Genomic DNA, 22,869 nt, shown 5'->3' with positions numbered 1-22,869 from the left:
CATGGAAATGATTACAAATTATGAATTACCACAAATTATGAAGGAAAAGTATGGGATAATGAAAGCGTCTAAGAGGGAAATCTCACAGAGATTACGGAGTCCGGAGAGGTTTCCTTGAAGGAGTGACATTTAACCTGAGACCTGGAAAATGTGTAGGAGTTAGTCAAAGAGTAGATGGGAAGAGGAACGAGCAGAGAAAGTGGTCTTGAAACAGAAACAAACTTGGGAATTCCAAAGGGGTAGAGGAGACTGAAACACAGTAAAACTCAGGGAACGTGTGAGTTGAGTATGGAAGGATGGGCAGGTGCCAGATTATATAGGCTTTGTGGACCCCCTAAGAACTTTTGGATTTTATTTTAAGTGCAACAGAAAGGTATTAAAGGCTTTAAGTTTTATGGTTTTTTTTTTTAAGTTTTTATTTTTATTTATTTTGAGAGCAAGTGGGGGAGGGGTAGAGAAAGAGAGGGAGAGAGAATCCCAAGCAGGCTCTGTGCTATTAACACTAAGTGGGGCTTGAGTCAACAGACTGTGAGATCATCACCTGAGCCGAAATCAAGAGTCAGACACTTAACCAACTGAGCCATCCAGGTGCCCTGGCTTTAAGTTTTTAAATTTTTTTTTTTTCAACGTTTATTTATTTTTGGGACAGAGAGAGACAGAGCATGAACGGGGGAGGGGCAGAGAGAGAGGGAGACACAGAATCGGAAACAGGCTCCAGGCTCTGAGCCATCAGCCCAGAGCCTGACGCGGGGCTCAAACTCACAGACCGTGAGATCGTGACCTGGCTGAAGTCGGACGCTTAACCGACTGCGCCACCCAGGCGCCCCCTACCCTGGCTTTAAGTTTTATGTTTTAAAAACATTATTCTGACTGCAGAGAGTAGTTGGAGGAGGACATGAAAGGAAATGTATTTAACTGACTGAGCCACCTAGGCACCCAGAAAATGTAGATATTCAAGGGAACACGTGCAATGATCAAATTGAAGGATGATGGGAACTTGGCATAGGGTGAGAGTAATGGAAATAAGAAGGATTCAAGATCTATCTGAAAGGTAAAAGCAGCAGGACTTGGTGATGGATTGGATGGGGGCAGTGGGTGGAGAAGACAGAGAAGGAAGGTAAAGAAAAAAAATACATTAAGGATTTCTAGATTTTTCTACTCAAGCAACTGCCTGGATTAAGGCATGATTTGGTCACAAGGGAAAGAGGAGGGGAGGAATTTTTTTTTGCTGTTTTTACTGGGAAGGTGGTGACAGAGTTAGAAGATCAAATATTTATTAACAATTCATTCCAAATAGCAAAAATGTTATTTATATTTGGGTCTTGTTATTATGATTTTAAAGAATTCTAGCCTGAAAATTAGCATTTGTCAGACTTCATTTTAAGTTAGATCCTCCAGGGGCACCTAGGTGGCTCAGTTGGTTAAGCATCCGACTTCGGCTTGGATCATGATCTCACGATTCGTGGGTTTGAGCCCTGCGTTGGGCTCTGTGCTGACAGCTCGGAGCCTGGAGTCTGCTTAGATTCTGTGTCTCCCTCTCTCTCTGCCCTCCCCCACTCATGCTCTATCTCTCTCTGTCTCTTATAAATGAATAAATGTTAAAAACAAAATTTTAATTAGATCCTACAGCGGAGTGCCTGGGTGGCTCAGTTGGTTACATGTCCGACTTTGGCTCAGGTCATGATTTCATGGTTCGTGGGTTCGAGCCCTACATCGGGCTCTGTGCTGACAGCACAGAGCCTGGAGCCTAGTTCAGATTCTGTGTGTATGTCTCTTTCTCCATAGTAAATAGACTTTAAAGAAATCTTTTTAAAAAAATTAGATCCTCCAGTAACTAGAAAATACTTTCTCCAAATAATTTTCTTAACACTGTCTTCCAAATAATCATAATGATCTTCTCACTTGTGCTATCCTATACTCAGGAAAGAGTCAGTAGGCAGTTGTAAAATGTGTAGACCCTATGAGATTCTCCTACTTAAAATGATGTCACTAACATGGCAGGTTAAGTATGTGATCTATGTCTCCACATTAAGGGAGAGTCAAGGGAGGAAGAAATCTAGGCCTGATCAAAACATCTCAGGTTATGAGTCCTGAAATTTCCTAATTTCAATATATTTTGGAAGCTTAAACCGTTGGTCGTTTCCTGAAGGATGAAGAAGAGATTCAAGATCTATTTGGCGATTAAAAGTATGTGATGATGGGGCGCCTGGGTGGCGCAGTCGGTTAAGCGTCCGACTTCAGCCAGGTCACGATCTCATGGTCCGTGAGTTCGAGCCCTGCGTCGGGCTCTGGGCTGATGGCTCAGAGCCTGGAGCCTGTTTCCGATTCTGTGTCTCCTTCTCTCTCTGCCCCTCCCCCGTTCATGCTCTGTCTCTCTCTGTCCCAAAAATAAATAAACGTTGAAAAAAAAAATTAAAAAAAAAAAAAAAGTATGTGATGATGAATTAAAAGGGGGAGGTGGTGAGGAAAGACAGAGAAGGAAGGGAAGGAAGGGAAGGGAGAGAAATACTCCAAGAACAGCAGGTGGGACTTTTCCAACAGCCATGCATTCCTTTGACATGGGGGCACTTTGAAGAGGCACCTTCTGCCAGTAGGTGTGTGGGTGAGTAGGGTGGAAAAGGTCTAGAATAGATCTTGAAACTGTCAAATCTATAGATGATTATCTGGCTCACAGATCATATTTGTTGAGACCATACAATAATGACCTACTCATGAAAATCTAAGTTTCTGGCTTCTTATGAAAATTTGGAAGATCAGTCACAGGGGCCCCACCTTCTCAGAAGCCAGCCACAGGCTTATTCTAAGTGATGGCTGTGCCCTCAGATAGGCACTCATCTGTTCTAATCCTCACTGTCCCTCATCCAGCCACTGCACTCGATTCCATTATACATAAGCATGTGAATCTGTGACTCTAAGTCTACAACACGGAGTCCAGAGGGCCCTTCCTTGTGAGATGGGATGCTGCTCAGTTCCTGAATGGTTGAATAAAGCCAATTAGATCACGATAACAATAATAATAATAACAATAATAACAATAATAAATAAAACATGGAGTCTAGCAGCAAGACCGAGGCTACACTGGAGGGGATGACACAAGGGCATTTCTTTGGGAAATGAAGGGAGGAATGAGCAGGAAGATACCTGGGAAAGTGAAAATCAGCTTAGCTCATTTGTCGACTATGCCTGGGAATGATTTTACCAAACAATGAAAAACCTTGGAGAACAACTCTCTGGGCACAGCAGAATCCCTCACCCCAGGGACACTGACCGTGTCCAAATTACTAGAGCACCTTCGACCAGAAGAGCCGAGGGCCGAGGCAAATTTATTCCTGAAAGGTTTGCACTGGTACACACTTCGGCTTGTCCAATTACCAGGACAATGTGAGTGTGGCTCTACGAAAAGCCACAGTGAGCAAGGAAATCCTATGATCTGAAAGAGCATGTTTGCCTAGAGTGGGAAAGCCTGGCCTCCCCAGTGCAGGAGCTTGTAAAAGGCGACAGAAGAACACATGGAACCGAAAAGCCTGCATTCACTTGAAGGCATTAACACTGAAGGACTTGCTGTTATACTTTGTTTTTTAGGAAAACATTCTGTAGGAAATGCCCACTAAGCATCCCCCTAAATTTCATTCCCCCAGGGTTTGGCATACTCTAAATGGCTGCGCCTGAGGCCAGTGTGCCCTGGGGACTGGGTCCCAGGGCTGCGTCCCATCAGCATCACAACAGCACTAACAGCAGCCTCTGCAGGAGAAGGGGCTCTGCTCCAAGCTCTGCCACCTTCCTATTCCACCTCTGCTCACCCTGGCTTGTTAACACCCTTCCTCTTCTTGGAGGAGAAATAAATCATTTAGGTGTATACATTATGAATGTGGTTATGTTAAAAAAAAAAAAAGGAAAGAAAAACACACATGTTAACGAGAACGGGAAAGTCTCAGTAGAAATAAGGATAGCAATTGTAAGGAAGGATTCTTTTCTGAAGGAAGTACTTTTAAATATCTCTGTTACATAATATTTTTTATTAAAATATTCAAAACTGAAAAATAGTTTCGAAACGTTTCTTGTTTTCTGACACTACCTCAGCTCTTTGATTTGAGCTATTAAGAAGTATTACGTGGAAACATGCATTCATCTGGTTGGTCAATAAATTACCTTTTGCAGCTTATTATGTTTAAGACACTTGCTGGAATATAGTGGGGAGTGTGAATGTTCAAGAGTTGGCGGTTGCTTTCAATGACAATGTGGCTTACTCGGGAAGAGAAATGTTCCTGAAGAGCTGTAAGAAAGGCAGTCTGAATGAAGTTTGGTCTAGAGAATTGGTAAAAGTGTGCTATCAGGGTTGAAGAGAAGGCAAGGACGAGTCCAGTGATTCCAGTGAGCTTCCTAAAAAGGGAGCATTTAGGCTGGGCCTGGAAGGATAAGCAAAGTCTCACTAAATCAACAAACACAAGTGCTTGCTCCACTCCAGGCTCCATGCTGGACACCCTCACAGATGACAGATTACTAGTGACCAAGTTGGGGATAGGGTTGGGAGAACAGGGTTTACTGTGGAAGGCCAGGGATGAGGGTTGGGGAGGGGAGGGGAGGGAAGGAGATGGGATGGTGGCAGGATAAGTGGTTCTAGTCAGAGGAAACAGGTAAGACCAAGAGGGATTTCATTTTGGATTAAACATAGGAAAGAACAATTCAATGATATAATGAGAGCACTAAAAATGTTCAAACTTTGATCTAATAATTCCATTTCTGAGAATAAATCTTAGGAAATAACCCAAAAGATCAAAAAGTTTCAATGCATAAAGATTTTCACTGAAACACTAGTTTCCATAAAAATCTGATTATGTGGCTGCCTGGGTGGCTCAGTCGGTTAAACGTCTGACTTCAGCTTAGGTCATGATCTCACGGTCTGTGAGTTCGAGCCCCGCGTTGGGCTCTGTGCTGGCAGCTCAGAGCCTGGAACCTGCTTCAGATTCTGTGTCTCCCTCTCTCTCTGCCCCTCCTCTGCTCATGCGCTGTCTCTCTCTGTCTCAAAAATAAATTAAAAAACATCAAAAAATTTTTGAAAAAAAAAAATCTGATTATGGGTGCTTGGGTGGCTCAGTTGGCTACCAACTCTTGGTTTCGGCTCAGGTCACGATCTTGCGGTTCATGAGTTTGAGCCCCGCATCAGGTTCTGTGCTGACAGCATGGAGCCTGCTTGGGATTCTCTCTCTCTCTCCCTCTCTCTCTCTCTCTCTCTCTCTCTCTCTTGCTCTGCTCCTCCCCTACTCATGCGTGCATGTTCTCTCTCTCTCAAAATAAATAAATAAACTTAAAAAAAAATCTGTTTAAAATAGTATCCTCTTTCCATCATTTTCTCTTCCCTTATATCACTTTATTTTCTTCACAGCACTTATCCTGTTACATCTCACTGCATAATTGAATAGAATTGTATAGCACACAAGCATACTGCAATTTTAACAAAGTGAAGGTTTGTGGCAGCCCTGCATTGAGCAAATCTGTCGGAGCCATTTTTCCAAGTGTTTTTGCTCATTTGGTGTCTCCGTGTCAGATTTCGAGAATTCTTGCGATATTTCAAACTCTTATCTTATTATTATAGTTGTTATGGTGATCTGTGATCAGTGATCTTTGATGTTACTACTGTGACTGTTATTGGGTGCCAAGAAGCACACCCATCTAAGACAACAAACTTAATAAATGTTGTGGGTGTTTGGACTGCTCCTTCCCCCGACTCTCTCCATCTTGTCAGGCCTCCCTATTCCCAGAGACACAACAATACGGCAATAGGTCAATGAGTAACCCTACAATGGTCTCTAAGTATCCAAGTACAAGGAGTGAAAAGTACATGTCTCTCACTTGAAATCAAAAGGTAGAAATGACTGAGCTCAGTGAGGAAGGCATGTCTTTATTAAGCTTAGTAAGACAGCCAAAACCCAGGCCTCTGGAGCCAGTCAACCAAGTTGTGAATGCAAAGGAAAAGCTGGGGTTTTTTTATTAAAAAAAAATTTTTTTTTTGGGGGGCGCCTGGGTGGTGCAGTTGGTTAAGCGTCCGACTTCAGCCAGGTCACGATCTCGCGGTCTGTGAGTTCGAGCCCCGCGTCAGGCTCTGGGCTGATGGCTCAGAGCCTGGAGCCTGTTTCCGATTCTGTGTCTCCCTCTCTCTCTGCCCCTCCCCCGTTCATGCTCTGTTTCTCTCTGTCCCAAAAATAAATAAACGTTGAAAAAAAAATAAAAATAAAAAAAATAAAAAATTTTTTTTAATTTTATTTTGGGAGAGACAGCATGAGCCAGGGAGAGAGGCAGAGGCACAGAGAGAGAAAGAGACAGAGAGGGAAAAAGAGAGAATGAGAATCTTAAGCAGGCTCCAGGCCCAGTGCAGAGTCCGTTGTGGGGCTCAATCCCACAACCCTAGGATAGCGACCTGAGCCAAAATCAAGAGTCGGACACCCAACCGATGGAGCCACCCAGGCTCCCCAAAAGGAAAAGTTCTGGAAGAAAACTGAACGTGGTCTTCCAGTGAACACATGAATGGTAAGAAAGTGAAAACAGCCATATCGTTGATGGAAAAAGTTTTAGCGGTCTGAATGGAAGCGCAAACAGGCCAGAACATATGCTCTGAAGCCAAATTCTAACTTAGAACAAAGCTCTAACTCTTTTCAATTCTGTGAAGGCTAGGAGAGGTGAGGAAGCCGCAGAAGAAAAGTCTGAAGCTAGTAGGCGTTGGCTGGTGAAGTTTAAGGAAAGAAGCCATCTTTATCACACAAAAGTGCAAGTTGAAGCGGCAAGTGCTGATATAGAAGCTGCAGCAGGTTAACTGGAAGAACTGGCTAAGATAGTTAATGAAGGGGACTCCACTAAACACCAGATTTTCAATGTAGGCCAAACAGCCTTCTATTAGAAGAAGATGCCATCTAGGACTTTGATAGCTAGAGAGGAGAAGTCAATCCTGGCTTCAAAGCTTTAAAGGACAGGCTGTGGCTCTCTTGTTAGGGCTAATGCAGCTGGTGACTTTAAGTTGAGGTCAGTGCTCATTGACCATTCCAAAAATTGTAGGGCCCCTAAGCATTATGCTGAATCTACTCTGCCTGTGCTCTATCAGTGGAACAACAAAACCTGGCTGACAGCACCCCTGTTTACAACATGGTTTATTGACTATCTTAAGCCCACTGTTAAGACCTACTGCTCGGGAAAAAAATACTGCTTTCAAAATATTACTGCTCATTGACAATGCACCCGGTTACCCAAGAGCTCTGATGGACATGGACAATGAGATTATGTTTTCACGCCAACTAACATAATATCCATTTTGCAGTCCATGGATCAAGGAGCAATTCTGACTTTCAAGTCTTATTGTTTAAGAAATACATTTTGTAGGAGTGCCTGGGTGGCTCCGTAGGTTGTTTCCGACTTCAGCTCAGGTCACGATCTCACAGTTCATGGGTTCGAGCCCTGCACTGGGCTCTGTGCTGACAGCTCAGAGTCTGGAGCCTGCTTCTGATTCTGTGTCTCCCTCTCTCTCTGCCCCTCCCCTGCTCATGCTCTCTGTCTCTCAAAAATAAATAAATGTCAAAAAAAAAAAAAAAAAAAAAGAAATACACTTTGTAAAGATACAGTGGCCATAGATGGTGATTCCTCTGATGTATCTGGACAAAGTAACTTGAAAACTTTCTGGAAAGGATTCACCATTCTGAGGCCATTATGAACATTTGTGATGCATGGGAAGAGATCAAAACATCAACATTAACAGGAATTTTTAAGGGAAGTTGATTCCAGCCCTCATGATTTTTTAGTGGAGGAAATCACTGCAGATGTGGTGGAAACAGTAAGAGAACTAGAATTAAATGTGGAGCCTAGAGATGGGGCTGAGTTGCTGCCAACTCACGAGAAAACTTGAATGGATGAGGAGTTGCTTCTTATGGATGAGCACAGAAAGTGATTTCTTGAGATGGAATCTACTCTTGGTGAAGAGGCTGTGAAGATGGTTGAAATGACAACAAAGGATTTAGACTATTTTATTTTCTAATTCAGAGGAGAGCGAGAGTGAATAGGGGTAGGGGCAGAGGGAGAGAGAATCTTAAGCAGGCTCCGTGCTCAGCAGAGAATCTGATGCAGAGCTTGATTCCATGACCAGGGATCATGACCTGAGCTGAAATCAAGGTCGATGCTCAACCAACTGAGCCACCCAGGCACCCAAGAATTTAGAATTTTATATAAACTTAATTGATCAATCAGCAGGGTTTGAGAAGACTGACTCCAATTTTAAAAGCAGCTGTACTGTGAGTAAAATGCTATCAAACAGTATCACATGCTACAGAGAAATTGTCTGTGAAGAGTCAATCGTGCAGCAAACTTCATTGTTGTCTTAAGAAATTGCCACAGCCACCCCAGCCTTCAGCAACCATCACTCTGACCAGTCAGGAGCCATCAACATTGAGGCAAGACCCTCCACCAGCAAAAAGATTACAATTTGCTGAAAGCTCAGATATAGCTTATACTTTATACAAATGTTTTATTTAGTCAGGGTAAATTTTTTAAAAAGCAAACCAAACTATGCATATTGTACCATCACAGAAACATTTTTTAAAAGCCCCCAAACCAGAAGGAAACATATTAAAGGATTTACAGTGAATTTTTTTCTTTAGGTAGCAAAAATGCGGTTGTCTTTTATCTTTCAGCTTTCTATTCTATAGGTTTTCCAATTTTCCATACTGAGCTTGGGATTTTTCAAATAGGGAAAAAACACAAAACTTTAAAGAATCTTAACAAAAAAGTAATCAGGTGAGAACAGGTCACATTAGGCCTTAAGTGCTAGATGAAGTAGCGTGTGAGTTATCCAGCATAGAAAAGCTACTTGTGATTTTTAAGGCATCACAGAGATGCTGCAGAAACAGAAATGGGGTGTGGAAGAGGGGTGAGAAAGGGATTGAGGCTGGAGACAGGGAGGCACAGGAGAGGACCGTGCTGGTCCAGGTACAAACCGGTAGGCAAGGATTGAGCGGTGTGTGGGCAGGAAGAGTGAGCTAATTTGAGAAAGGCTGAAAACTGGTGACTAGTTCAGTACAGAAGAAGAAGGAAGTGGAAATGATCTGGGGCTTTCCTTAACTAGAACAGTAGTATAGTTGGTGGCATGTGTTTCTTTGTTGGGCCCTAAGGCAGAGCTCTGGCGTGAACACCCTTCCACAACCTGTTTTCCAGTTGAGAAGCTAACTTATTTTCTTCAATGTTGCAAAATGTGGATGATAATTACCACCTCTGTCAGATTGCAAGGGAGAGAAAGCAAAACAAATCAGAAACTCCTTTCCAAAGCTGAAGGCTGATCACAAGCTTTAGCAATGCCCAAGAGGCATCCCTGCTGAGGCAGCATGTAGCAGGAACGTGACAATTCAGTTACGTCACCCAGTAGGTCCAACACACCATATACAATTGATTAACTCCTGCAAAACTCGGTGAACGTTTCAGATAAAAGGGAAATTGTTATCCCTACAGGAGAAACTGACAGGCTTTCTTCCTTGATTTGGAACAACGAATAGGCGGAGTTTTGTGGTAATTGCTACGAACTACAACACCACTTCCTTCTTGGGGACACTAGTATTTCCAAATATTTTCTTATAATGTGCACAGGTGATGTAACATCAAGAAATTCTTAGACCACAAGCCTTTGTTAAAGTACAGAGTTACACATACTGAAAATTATCCTTAAAAATACTTTGTAGCATCAGAATTATAGGCTCCATCTTCCTAAGTCATTAGTAGCAGCACTAAATCCTGTTTCCTGAGTCACCAAACTGGTAGCTAATAGGTCCACCGCCAAACAAGAGGAACCTTGACAGTGCAGGCACCATGAGGTGATATTAGCTATCCATTGTAGAGAAGAGCTCTTATACCCAAATTAAAGAAGAATCTAAGACCAACTGGCCAGTTTTAAAGAAAATAATATACAAGGAGTGAAGGGAGGAGGGGGGGGGGAGAGCCATGCAACAGATTTGTGGCCTCACATACCTGGCATCAAGGAACCTTGATCTTAAAATCATAACTGCTTCACAAGTGCTTTGTTTGAGCTGCATCTGAATGGAACTAAATTTTCGATGGATGATGCCCACCATTCTTTCAATTTCTTTTGGGGAAATGGGACGTGTTCTACTCTGCTCTCGGAGAAGGTTCATCACATGTGTAGTGAATTCATTACATGCCTGTAAAGGGGAAAAAAAGTCACTCCTTAGGAATCTGGTATTTTAGATTATCACACCCAAACATTAACATCTAAATTTCCACCTCATTTGCAATTGCCAGTGGTGTTATGCAGTGGGTAGGGAAAAATGAAAAGTAAGACACTTGTCAAATGGCAGTGGTAGTTAGATGGGGCAGCAAGAATTCTGAAACTACGAATGGGCTAGACATGCAAAGGAGGCATATCGCACTCAACTGTCCTTCCCCTCACCCTTTTCCCAGTTCCAAAATGAGGTTTTCCCACTGGAGGATATGCTCTACCAACTCCTATGGATAAGTAGGAATATATGTTTATTGTCAATACTAAGCACCTCTTATTTTCTCTGGGGTTCCACATTTATTCAACAAATGTTTACAGAAGGACTATGGAGTGCAAACTCTTCCCGATGCTCTTCCCGATGCTATTAAGGTATAGAGAAAGGAGCAAGATGTGGACCCGGCCTTTACTATGATAAAATAAATATATAAAAAATTCTCAAACGAGGCGGTCTTTCCAAAGTGTCACAGGAAGATATGAATAAGTGTTTCCTAAGTTCCAAGGAAGGAGTGTCCTCCTGTGGAGGCAGAGATCACATCAGGCTTCATGGCACAGTGACATTTGGGCTTTAAAGAATAAGTAGGATTTTTGAAAAGTGGATAAAGATGGAAACTAGGAAGAATGCGAGGCACAAGAAACACCACGGAAATAATATGCAGCAAGTTCAGAGGATGAGAGAGAGTGTGTAGAGAAGAAGAGGGGATTCAGATCCATCCTGGCATGTAAAGGGCCTTGGACGTCAAGCATGCCAATGTCCCAGTAAAATTTAGCTAGGGTGTCGGCCTTATCCATAGATATGGGCCATCCGTGGAAGATGGGTAAAGCAGCTCAACTCTTCCGGGGACGTGCAGCAGGAAAAGAAGGATCAGAGCTGGGTCTCGAGCTTCTAAGTGAACAATCCTCAGCCCTTCTTTCAGTTCGCCTATATTCTTTTAGACCTATAAAACCAAGTAACGGGGCCCACGCTGAAATCTAGTACTGCTTTGGTAAATAAAGCAACAGTTTACACCCTTGAATAAAAAGAACATCTTCTGGCATTTTCATTAAAAAGGCATGGCGGGAGATTCTGCACCTTACTGTACAGATGCCCCTGGTAGGGCGAGCAGACAGAACAATCATTGATCACCGCAAGACACAGTTTGAAGCTGTGATAATGTCCACTTCCCTATAGATACCCTGAACATGGCTCACATATAGCACACGATGGTTTTTCTAACTGCTCATTAGAGAACTAACCTTTCAAGTAAGTTCACTGGGTGTTTCAGTTACTCTAAGCTTTTAGGGAGCTTTTCTATAAATATTTTTAAGGTGAAGTAAAATGAGTCTTGCTTATCAATGAAAGGATTTGGGGGGGTATATCTTAGGTCTTAAGCAATTTAAGTGAGCAGTGACCCTATGTTACACTTATGGGATTCTTTGGAGTGTAGAATTATGCATTGTACACAGTGGGCATGGCATCCAATAAACATCTATTGATTGGTCAGCCGTATTACAATTTGAGAGTAATGTTGATTAACATCTGTAAATACATTGTCCCTGAACTATATGTGAGGGATTCTTAACTTGGAGTCCATGGATAAGTTTAGAATGTCTAGGAGTCCCTGAAATCTTATCCAAGTTGTGTGTGCCTGTGTAATACCTGAAGGGACAACTGTGGAGTTTTGTTTTCAGATTCTTAGCCAGTTTATAACTAAACAAGGCTACGAACTATTGTCCTAGGTTACGACATAGTAAAATGTCAAGGAACTGTGTAGCTCTAAAACCAGAAGTTCTATCTTTAAGGAAACCAAAATAAAAACAGACTTAAGACTGTCCCCCATTATATTACTTTATCTACCTTAGGCCAAACTGAAAACAAGTGGTCATCCTGACAAGAAATATATGTACTTATTTTTTTGTGTGCTTTCTCTAAAGAGATGTTCATATAATTTCAAAATGATATAACTTGACAAACTCTACCCCTCAGTTTTGTTATCAATAAAATGAAGAAAATTAGACTAGAACTATGTCCCTACAATGGGATCAGAAAGTATGTACTTCTATAGCTAGTTCCAGAGAATGTTAATACATGGTCCCAAAATATAGTATATTTGGAAAATGCAGAGTTAAGCAAAAATTTTTAAGCTTTTTTTTTTTTTTTTTTTGCAAGACTCCTCAATACTAACACAGCAATGTGCACAATAAATCTTCAAGGGGGAATGGTATAGCCAACTTTTCCCAAATAAATTTGGTTATAAAACCTCTTTTCTCTAGAGGAGTGCTGTCCAAAAGAAATACATCGCAAGCCACATATAAAATTAAAAAAAACCTCTCATAGCCACATTAAAAAAATTAAAAAGAATCAGGTGAAATTAATCTTAAAAATATATTTTATTTAGCCCAATATATGAAAACTATGAACATTTCAACACATAACCAATATTTAAGAAACACAGTTAGTGACGTATGTTACATTATCTCTTTTGGTTCACTTTCTAACCCGGTATGTATTTTACACTTATAGCACATCTCAACTCATACTAGCCAGATTTCAAGTGCTCGACATCTACACGTGGCTAGTGGTAACCGTACTGGACAGCACAGCTCTATAGCATCTTGGGGACCAATGTGCTAAGAAAAACTCTTTGGGAAACCGAATACTAAGTAATCTTTGATGCTTCTTTGTTTATCCTTCACCACCCTGCATTCACACAAACACACGCAAAGAGAAAGTTTCATTTATGAATGTCCTTGGTGAAGCAAGAGAAATTATTCATCTTATTATATCCCAGCCCTTCACTAGGTCGTTAATATTCTGTGTGACAAAATGGGAAACAAACAAAAAGCACTCTACTGCATATCAACAGACAGTTACCTTGAGAAAAAGCACTTATGTGATTGTTGAAGTTGTGAGCTAAAGCTGCTTTTTTCATGGAACACCATTTTTTTTTTTTTTAAAGCAAAACCAACAAATTCTGATTATTCAGACTTGGGTATTTGGCAGATGCCCTCAAAAATGAACAAACTGTGCTTGTCACGTAAAGGAAAAGAGCTGACAGTAGTGTCTGTCATAATGAATTTGAGCTTTCAAGTGAAAATTAGAATTTTGGAAAACTTGCATCCACCACTGTTAGCTTAACAGTTTCTCAGTGGACTTTCTGATTAGTTTGATGTTGATACTAATAAACGTATTTTGGTATTATATAATGAAATGTGTCAACACTGGAAGATATACGTAACTCAGTGAACCAATACTTTCCAAATGATCAATGCATGATGTTACAAAAATATGCATAGGCAGAAGATCCATTCCAAGTGCATATTAGACCAATGGATTTGAAAGGAACAGAGTACAAAGAGTTAATTGATATGGGTTCAGACTCTGCACGGTAACTAACCTTTAAGAAATTACAGCTTGCCGAGTTTTGGTGTAATATCAAAGAAGAAAATCCACAACTATCTGAAAATGCTATTACCACTCCTGCCTTTCCAATGACATATTTGTGTGAGGCCAGATCCAGATGTTCTTTGTATTATTTCAACCACAATGACAACAGATTGACTGCAGAAGCACATTTAAGATCCAGGTGACTTCTATTGAGCCCAACATTAAAGAGTTTGCAAGAATATAAAAACAATGTCATTCTTCTCAATAGATGCTGAGGCTTTGGGGAAAATAACAGGTTTTTACAAAAATGGTATTTAGGTTAACATATAATGATTCATTATTGCTATTTTAAGATTCATGAATGAATCCTTTTAATATTTCTGAGTTTTAATTTCTATTATAATAAATGTTGACAGATATAATCCACCAAACAAAAGCTCTTGGGGGTCTCCAATAAGTTCTAAGAGTCTAGGTCTAGGTCTTAAGACCAAAAGGCTGGAGTACTGCTGCATTGGAGTATGGAAGCGTTTGTAATTTGCACACAGAACATTGCAAATTCCTAAAAACCCAGCTTGCACATTATGGTAACATACATCTTTGACAGGGTGTACGTCTTGATAAATAATTCAAAACTCCTATATGAATGATCCCTGAGATGCAAGCTCTCTTACATTTTTCTCTGGCTGCATTTTAATCTCTCCAGAAAGAAAGTTTGCCTATGGTTTCTAGGAAGCATGTGAGGGAAAAAAAGGGTTAAAAGCAAAAAGTTTCTGCATCTAAAAACTCATAATTTCCTAAAACATTTGCTGAATGTCTCACAACTTATTAAGTGAACTCATCTATGAATGCAAATGCTGATTAGCAATTTGGCAATAGCCCAACATTCACAGAATTCACATAGCTTTTCTTTAAACCAGTAGTTCATACATGATTAATTAGAACATCTCATTTATGTAGTGTGCACTTTAGCTCATTACTCTAAGTAAAATTCGTTAAGTATTTACATTTAGATAATTAAAATCTGGGTACACCCTTAAGAAAGATGCATACACTTTAGGCAAAGTGATTTTTTTCCTTTATACCACTGAAAGTAAATTACAGCCTCATTTACAGCATCATCTGTACCAGTTTCAGAGCAGAGCACAGTACTGCCTCATCTTCTATTCCTTAAAAGGTATACATTTTTTAAGCAGATAAATGCAGTAAGAATGATCAAATGATTGCAGAGTTGTTTTGAAGGGCCACCCAACCACATACTAGCATCGATGCCGTTTATAATGTGGGATGCTCATTTATCACAACCTCAATCACACTTACAAGACTAGAGTATTAAAATAGACATTGGAGAAATTTTTCATTGCCTTATTATTTTTCCAGGTGAAATTATCGGTTAAAAAAATTTCTGGTCAATGTCCACAATACAAATGTAGTAACACCTTGGTTAATTAGAATATTTAGGAAATGAGAGTTTCGACTCCTTGAATTTTCTGAGCTAAAGCAATGGCAGAAGACTCTTTTTCTTTTAATCCAGATGTTGAAACTATCTAGGATGCATTTTTGCTTGTGTTTTAAAACACACATTGCAAGAACATAGTTAACTGAACATAAAGTATGAAAAGATCTGCCTGATAAAAACATTTTCAATCAATTCTTATTATGAGCCTTTCTCCTTGTCATTGGTTCCCTTCTCCTTAAAAACCCAAAACCAGTTAGGGATTTGAACTATTTGGATAATGTTTTTAATGATATTTATTGACTAGTAAAACTGTCTCCTCAATATCCATACGTATTTCGTTTACACTCAAAGTTTTCAGAGTGCCGAGGTAAAGTTCTGTGGCTGTGCTTTTTTCAGTTGTGAATTCAAGACTCAATCCCTTTCTTGCCTGTAAATTCACACCAACAAATGTAAAAATATAAAATCAGACAGTGAGCAAGCACTGACTTTAGAGGAAGCTTTAAAATGGGTAAGTGATCAGATCTAACAACCGAATTGGTCTTTTGTAACCATCTAGAGAAGCTGACTGTAGTCAACAGATCATGATACCCCCATTCTAAAATCCACTTTTCAAAGAGAATAAATCTCTATTAAAAGTTATTGCCTCTCAAATTTGCATGCATCCATTTTCTAGATGTCTTTATAACCTTGCAAGTAACTCTGGTCCAATATCATAGATTTTGTATTTATGGAATGTTTATTAAATCAACAAATTCTTCTTGTTTTGGATAAAAGTCAACACCTAAAGATTTTTCCTAATCCAAGTGGAATGAGACAAATATGTGTAAGGAGCAGCCACAAAGATGAAATATCTACTGTACCTCAACACTTCTTACCTAATTATATGATTTAGGGACCTATCTCATAAGGGTTTCATAAGGATTATATTATACATGCTAAGGTCTTTGCATAGAGCCTAGGACGTAATTAATATTTAATAAATGGCAGTTATTGTTGACAATGAAAATGGCAATTTTATGAAATTCATATTTTGTATATGTTAGCTATTCTGCAAGCAGTCCCTACTCTGATTACCTAATACAGTTAATATAGTCAGGCCTTCCCACTTCCTGAATTATACAGACAGAAGCTGAAAACAAAAGAGTATTCACATATTAAAACAAATCATTTGATTAATCAAGTTTGTGGTCAAAGAGACATTTGGTACATAGAGCTAATAATGCAGAAACTTGGAGGAAAAAAAGGGGAACATTCAAACACACTTTCCAGCCAAGGAAAAGACCCAGCATGAAAGCTGACAAGAAGTAAAACCTTTCCCTTGGAGCAATCGGTGACAAAGCCTTGCTTGGGAAAATGAAATATAAAGTTTCCATCAGATAGTACCCTTTTGTCTGTCCGGCCTCTTAAGCTACACAATCTCTCATGTAATAACATCAGTATTTTTTTTAACCTGATAAAAATAAAACTCCTTTACAAGCAAAGGAGATTTTGCCAGCAAATGTAAGCACATAATGTTGAGATCCTCGAAAAGCACAAGGACATGCTTTTACAATGGTTTAGGCTCCACACTCAATTTCCATTCCTCCCACGATTAAGTCCTTGCAGTCTGAAAGTCCTGTAGTAGCTAAACATTACCTGGTTAGTCTTGGGCACATTTGGTGTACATGCTTGCTTCCAGTGCTTTACCTGATTTGAGGTGAATTCAAAAGACATCTGTGAACTCGGGAAGCAGGTTCCCAGATGCTCGGGGAGGGTTGGGACCCTTACAACACTTTCGCCTTCAGCAAAAATGTATTTCAATATAATTATAGTAGATAGCTTTCAATATGTCATCTCTATTATAGCAGCTGTAAATTATGAAGTGAATTGCCTGTGTACAAGCATTTCTTCTGGTACAAGCAAAGTGGGAGAGCGGCACAGGGCATGATGTATCTTTTTCTTTTTAACTGAGAACAAATGTCTAAGTCAAATTTCATTTGCAAAAACCATGTGTCCATTTCCCTTTGGAAGAGAGGTGGAGGAAGCCAGAAGACCCTCAGTTCTTAAAATCAGGCTCCCCAGGACCCTAGGCTCAAGTTCATTAGGAATTCACTTATTCTAATAGTTGGGCCCTTACTTGTAAGACTATATTTGAAAGGTAGTGTAAAAGCATTTTTCAAAACTTGTAGCTAATCAACAAAAAGACAAAGAAGCAACCGTTTTGTTTTTTTTTTTTTTTCATAGCCAAAGAGGGAAGCAATGTACCCCAAATGAAGTGTTGTAAGACAGGAGCTGCAAACTCTGGAAAATTATATATTCCTGTTGGGTGTCAGAATCAACAAGAGAAAAGTAAAATAGTTTTGTTTTGTTTTGGGTGGTAGTAATATTCAAGAACCTTACTGTACTATATATTCTATGCCTAATATTTCAAAAGTGTGTATAAGTGAATTTAGATGGTTATCACCAAAAATCATTTTATCTGAGCCTATGTAACGAAGACATATGATCAAAGGATATTTTCTGGAGGGAAAAAAAGGACAGGATTTTAAAGACCGTACCATTCCTAAAACACACACATAAAACTGAGCCTTGTGGCTTGGATTTAATTTTGCTCAAAGTGTAGCTCTAGTCTGCTTAGCTTTGTAAATGTGGCTGTGCTTATAAGGTACTTTAATTTACTGCAGTGGTAGTGTTTGTTAATTTTATGGCAATCTAAATCTAAACAGGCTTCAGATACATTTTCATTACAGCTTCGTTGCAAAACACAGTAGAGTGAATAGCTCTAAGATTCCAATGTAGTTTATTTCTCTCAGCAAAAGACTCAACACAATTTTCTGATGAATCCACTGCCTTAACATGTATGTTCTTCCTATTTACTAACAGGCTTCTGTCACTTGGAATACCTGTGTTCACTTTTAGGAGGAAAAATATGCTTTCTGGAAAGTGATTAAGATGGTTGTTTTTTCCAGCTGGATTCTGATCCCATTCTAAATGCAAGTCCACATGGGCAAATGAGAAACAGCCAGAATGTACTGAATTATTTTCCAATTCTATATAAGCAGCAAGCATAATTCAATGGAAATGGAAGGTATATTGTCAGAAATTGATTTCAATACCTGATTTGGACACTAACCCATTGGACAAATCATTTAACTTGAGTCTCATTTTCTCATCTATAAAATAGAAATGATAACGCCATCTAGTTTGGAAATGCCATCCCCTCATCTCACTTGGTTCTGCTTAGCCCTCCTAGTTGCTCCAAAGCATATCCCTAGGAGGTCTATCCCAGATAAAGCCTACAACTTGTATACCAAACACTTGTAAAAAGCAAACAAACAAACAAAAAAACAATTGACTATCTTCTGTTAAAACTCACTGATCTAATAACTTAGGAACTACAGGCAGAAGAGCTATAAAATCCAGCCCCAAAGACAAACTCAAGAGAAATAAATGCTGCTGTGTTGTTTCTAGAACTGAAAATTCAGAACCTACAGAAGAAAATCTGTAAACTTAAATTCTGTTATTCAGCCAACCAGTCATCACACTCCATCTATTTATTTGTTCATAATACTGCAGCGACTTCATGTCTGTATTTTTCCTTCCGAAAGTGTTAAAAATGAGCAAGGAAATATACACTTAAACGGTTTTTATTAGGTTACTGAATATATTGGGAAATAAGATTCATCATTATACTTTAAAACTCATTATTTCCCAATATGATATTTAATCCAAAAATTCCAAATATACATAGCACAGATTAACTTATGAAGAACTTGTGTGTATTCTCAAAGGAAAAGCAAAGAAATCCCCCTGGTGACAGTGACTAATGACAGCCTCACCTAACTTCCAGCAGGGCTACAGACGAAGTTGATGTGAAGAACCATGGCAGGAGACAGTAAGGAAATCACCTTAATTTCTGAGCCAAAAAAGTCGGGCCATTTGGTCCCTAATACTATATAGATCTTTCCGTGCAAGGTGACTGGTGGTATTTATTTGGTAAGTATGTATAGATGTATTTAACAAAGTTATGCGATTAAGATTATGCTACAAATTGGAATCATTTTCTTCTGTTTATGCCCAGGGCAACTTTTTCAACCATGACTTATTTTGTTTACTCTCAATTATTCATATGTCAAATCAGAAAGCTCCATTTTTTTGCATATACACACACAAGATAATTTTTCCAAAATTCTTATTTGCACATCTTCCACCAAAAATTCCTACCAACGAGACTAGAGATACAGTTTGAGACCCCAGAAAGTACTATGCAGAAAAAAAAACAAACCCATATCTTATCATATTAATTTATATTATATTTTAACATAAAGCTACATAAATTTTCTACCCTTCCTCAAAACACACTCACCTCTGGAACAGAATCCTACATTTGCTTAATGCCACCACATCCAGAATACTTGAGAAGACAATGAAAAAAATAACATATACTACTGAAACTACGCAGGGAACTCAGAAAAAAAAATCAGTAATAAAACTGACCAGGAGACCCACATCTTACTAAAGTGTTCCGACTTTAAGAAGTGCCTGACTGTACAGAGAAGTGTCTGCGGATGAAATGGTATGATGCCTAAGCCTTGCTTGAAAACACTCCACCAAAACCAGAACAAGGTAGGTAGGTAGGTAGGTAGGGATGTGTGTGTGTGTGTGTGTGTGTGTGTGTGTGTGTGTGTGTGTGTGTGTAATAGGCAAAACAAGGTTGGCAAAATACTGACATTATTTATCTGGGTGATGGATGTCCAGGCAGTGTCTTATTCTAGGTTGGGCTCTATAAAACTGCCAATACTGTTTTTGACCTAAAAACTTGGCAATTTCACAGGATTCAACTTAATAATGTTATCTTTCTTTTTGGACACATTTTTTTTTTCTATAATAATGGTTTTTTTTTTTTATCTGCTAGTGAGAATTCTTCAAACTAAACAGGATTTCAGGTTTACTAACAACTAAAATATGTTTAAAACAAACTATCAACATTTTACCTTATTTCATTGAAGCTAAGACTTAACTTCTTTTTTCCCACCTTTTAACATCTCTGAAGTTTGGAAGCATTTTATAGTCAACGGCATGTTATAGTTAAATGGGGTAGCGTTACTTTTCCTTGGTGATACATAAACAGTGACACAACTTAAAATCAAAGATGCCTTAGATTCAGTGAAGTATGGTTAATGTAAGTGCTGAGAATAGTGTTTTTAATCTACACTCTCTTTCTAATCAGGAATTTAGCACACAATGCCTAGTATTCCCAGCCCGAGGTTACCTAGAATTATCCTGGGAGTCTCCTCTTCAGAGAGAAAGGCCAGAGCCTGCTTGCTTTGTGACGGTTAGCTCCCTCCCCTATATTCTGGCACAATCCATAAGAATTAATTCCCAGGAGGATCTGGAGCTCACAGCATAGGAGGAAGAGTTCACTGTGCAGCGCTTCCTCTGAAAGTTGTTAAAACTCATGAACAAGGCCAGTGTGTAAATGTTAATTACCCCGAGCTTTGAAGGGCACCAAGCAGTGAGGTTAGAGGGGAAGGATGGTTGCAGGTGTGGTAGTAAGGGTGCGTGAATGTGAGCAATGGGTAAAACGAAAACAAGTGAATGGGATAAAATAGGTTCAGCTTCACCTCCGAAATCTCAAAGGGACTTCATTTCATGAATCCAGCAATTCACTTGGGTTTTTGCATTGACCTTATTTATTTTGCTCTTCGTGTTAACACCTACCCCTCACAGCCCTCAGAATTGGTTAGTGCAGTCTAATGGAAGAGCAACAGAGGGTTTGTGCAGGACTATGAGAGTGGCGGCTGCTGACCTGTTCATATTTCTCCAGTTCTGTGTGATAGATTTGTCTGATCTGGGTCAATTTGGCTCTGTAATCTGAGTGTTCAATAGAGTTATCTGAAGAACCTCCAGAGGCTGCCGCGGCTGCAGCTGCTGCCGCCGATCCCCCACCTTTCTCAGGACCTGAAACCCCTTCTGCCAAAAGCATATTGTCCAGTCTCATTAGCTGGGGGTCGGGAGGGTCCTCCTCCTGGGCTCCTCTGATGCTGAGACCTTCAAGGAAAGAGAGAGACAGAGAGAGAAGAAGCGAGAAATAGGACAAATAGTGTGAGTATTTTGTTTATTTGAGAAAATGATCAAACAACATTAGTGCACTACAATTCATGCTGAGAATTTCTTTGTTCACATTTACCAATAAGCGTGAGTATGAAAATTCTTTGAGAGAATATTTACATGCATCCCAGATTTCCCAATATTACACCCTCTCAATTTATCCTAGATTGGATTGCTGGAAAAAGGTAACTGCGGCTCAGAATATTCTAACGTCAATCTTCCCAAATTTAGATGCTTTAAGCATAAAATGGGAAGGGGGTAAAAACTTTGGGATTTTGAGAGGACAAAAATAATTCCAAGGATGTCAAACAAACACGTCTAAAGGTAGTTATTCTGGTTTTTTTTTCCTGTATGATTGGAAGAACAGAATCTAAAAATCCCATGGAATAATTCATTCACAAACTATATCCAAAAATTAGAAAATAAAAAGAATTAGACGGGAGTCTCCATTGTATAATTTCAAGGGGAGAAGAGAAATTCATATGCTATGAAGTAATTAGCTATGCTTTAAAAGTATATATTATTGAAAAAAATATATATATACTAGTGAATGAATTTGTTAAGCAATCTATGCGATCAGGACCCTAAATATGGTATTAAAAATGTACCATTGAAATGGCAATCCAGTGCTGGGCACAGTAGTCTCCATGTAATTTTGCTTTTAAATCAAGAACTTCCTAAGTGATGCCCAGTCAGCAACCTCATCTGAGAACTATAGATCACAGCTGACAATTCATAGGTTTAATCAGGTCACACAGGCTTTCTGCCAAGATGTTTTCAACAACACAGAAGACAAAGTTTTAAAATAATTATCATGGTATAAAAAGCACTGGAGTCATGACAGCTCAAAATCAGCATTTTCATTAATGTGTAACATAATCTAAAATATCCCAGCCCAATTAACCTCTGTAAATCTGTTTAAAAGCAGGTTCCCCCCACTTAGTTACAAGGCATCTTGGGGAAGGGGGAGGAGGGGAGTTGGCATCTTGCATGTCGGCATTTGGATGCTGCCTTTTTCCTCTGTGCCTGTTGTTGTTTATCCACAGTGGTGCACACTCTGTGTCTAGTGTAACTTACATGACAGTAACATCTATAAGCTGCCAAGTACTCAGCTGAGCACCAGCTCTGTGATTTTATATGCTAACCTAAAACTACCATCAATTCTTTTAAGAACAGATTTCATTCCTAGATGTCCTGAATTACACCCACAGCATGACAGAGCTCTTGCTTGTCTTAACTCAAACACACAACTTTAATTTCCTTCCTCAAAACACTTTAAAGCTGTCACTTTCATTTAAAAATATACTTCAGAATAATTTCAACTGGGTAATAAAACTAACTCACAATAATTTAAAATTATATCTGGTGCCTGTTCAGAGGTAAATAAATAAGGTTTGAAAACTGTAATATACTAAGACAATAAATTCATTTAGGGAACCAGAAAGTTAGATAACTCTCTAAATAAGATAAAATCAGTATCAACATTGCTGATAATCAAAAATAGAAAAATGTGTATTTGCTATTTCTTCCAGATCTGGCAAATACTGGTTACACTGGTATTTTTAATTTAACATCTTTGATTTTCTTTCCATCCAATTCACTTTGTTAGATGTTAAAATCTCATGGCCTTGATACACTTGTAGTTCCACATACCAAGGTTTTTGTGCATCTGGCATGCAGTGAGGACTCACTGAGCAA

At 39.3% G+C, this 22,869-nt stretch overlaps 1 protein-coding gene across 4 annotated transcripts in view; it reads right to left on the bottom strand.

Annotated features, from left to right (window-relative positions):
* PBX3 (PBX homeobox 3) overlaps positions 1–22,869 on the bottom strand; it is a 221,349-nt gene that overhangs the window by 37,605 nt on the left and 160,875 nt on the right. For all 4 annotated transcript variants that reach the window (XM_023242717.2, XM_023242719.2, XM_023242718.2 and 1 more), the window contains 2 exons: positions 20,870–21,111; positions 9,994–10,184 (listed from right to left, as the gene is read on the bottom strand). In XM_023242717.2, the coding sequence (XP_023098485.1) occupies positions 9,994–10,184; positions 20,870–21,111 (433 nt within the window). The remainder of the gene's footprint in view (positions 1–9,993; positions 10,185–20,869; positions 21,112–22,869) is intronic.

The sequence above is a fragment of the Felis catus genome, chromosome D4 (assembly GCF_018350175.1).
Source record: "Felis catus isolate Fca126 chromosome D4, F.catus_Fca126_mat1.0, whole genome shotgun sequence".
Classification (NCBI taxonomy): domain Eukaryota; kingdom Metazoa; phylum Chordata; class Mammalia; order Carnivora; family Felidae; genus Felis; species Felis catus.
This window is presented reverse-complemented; position numbering and strand designations above follow the sequence as displayed.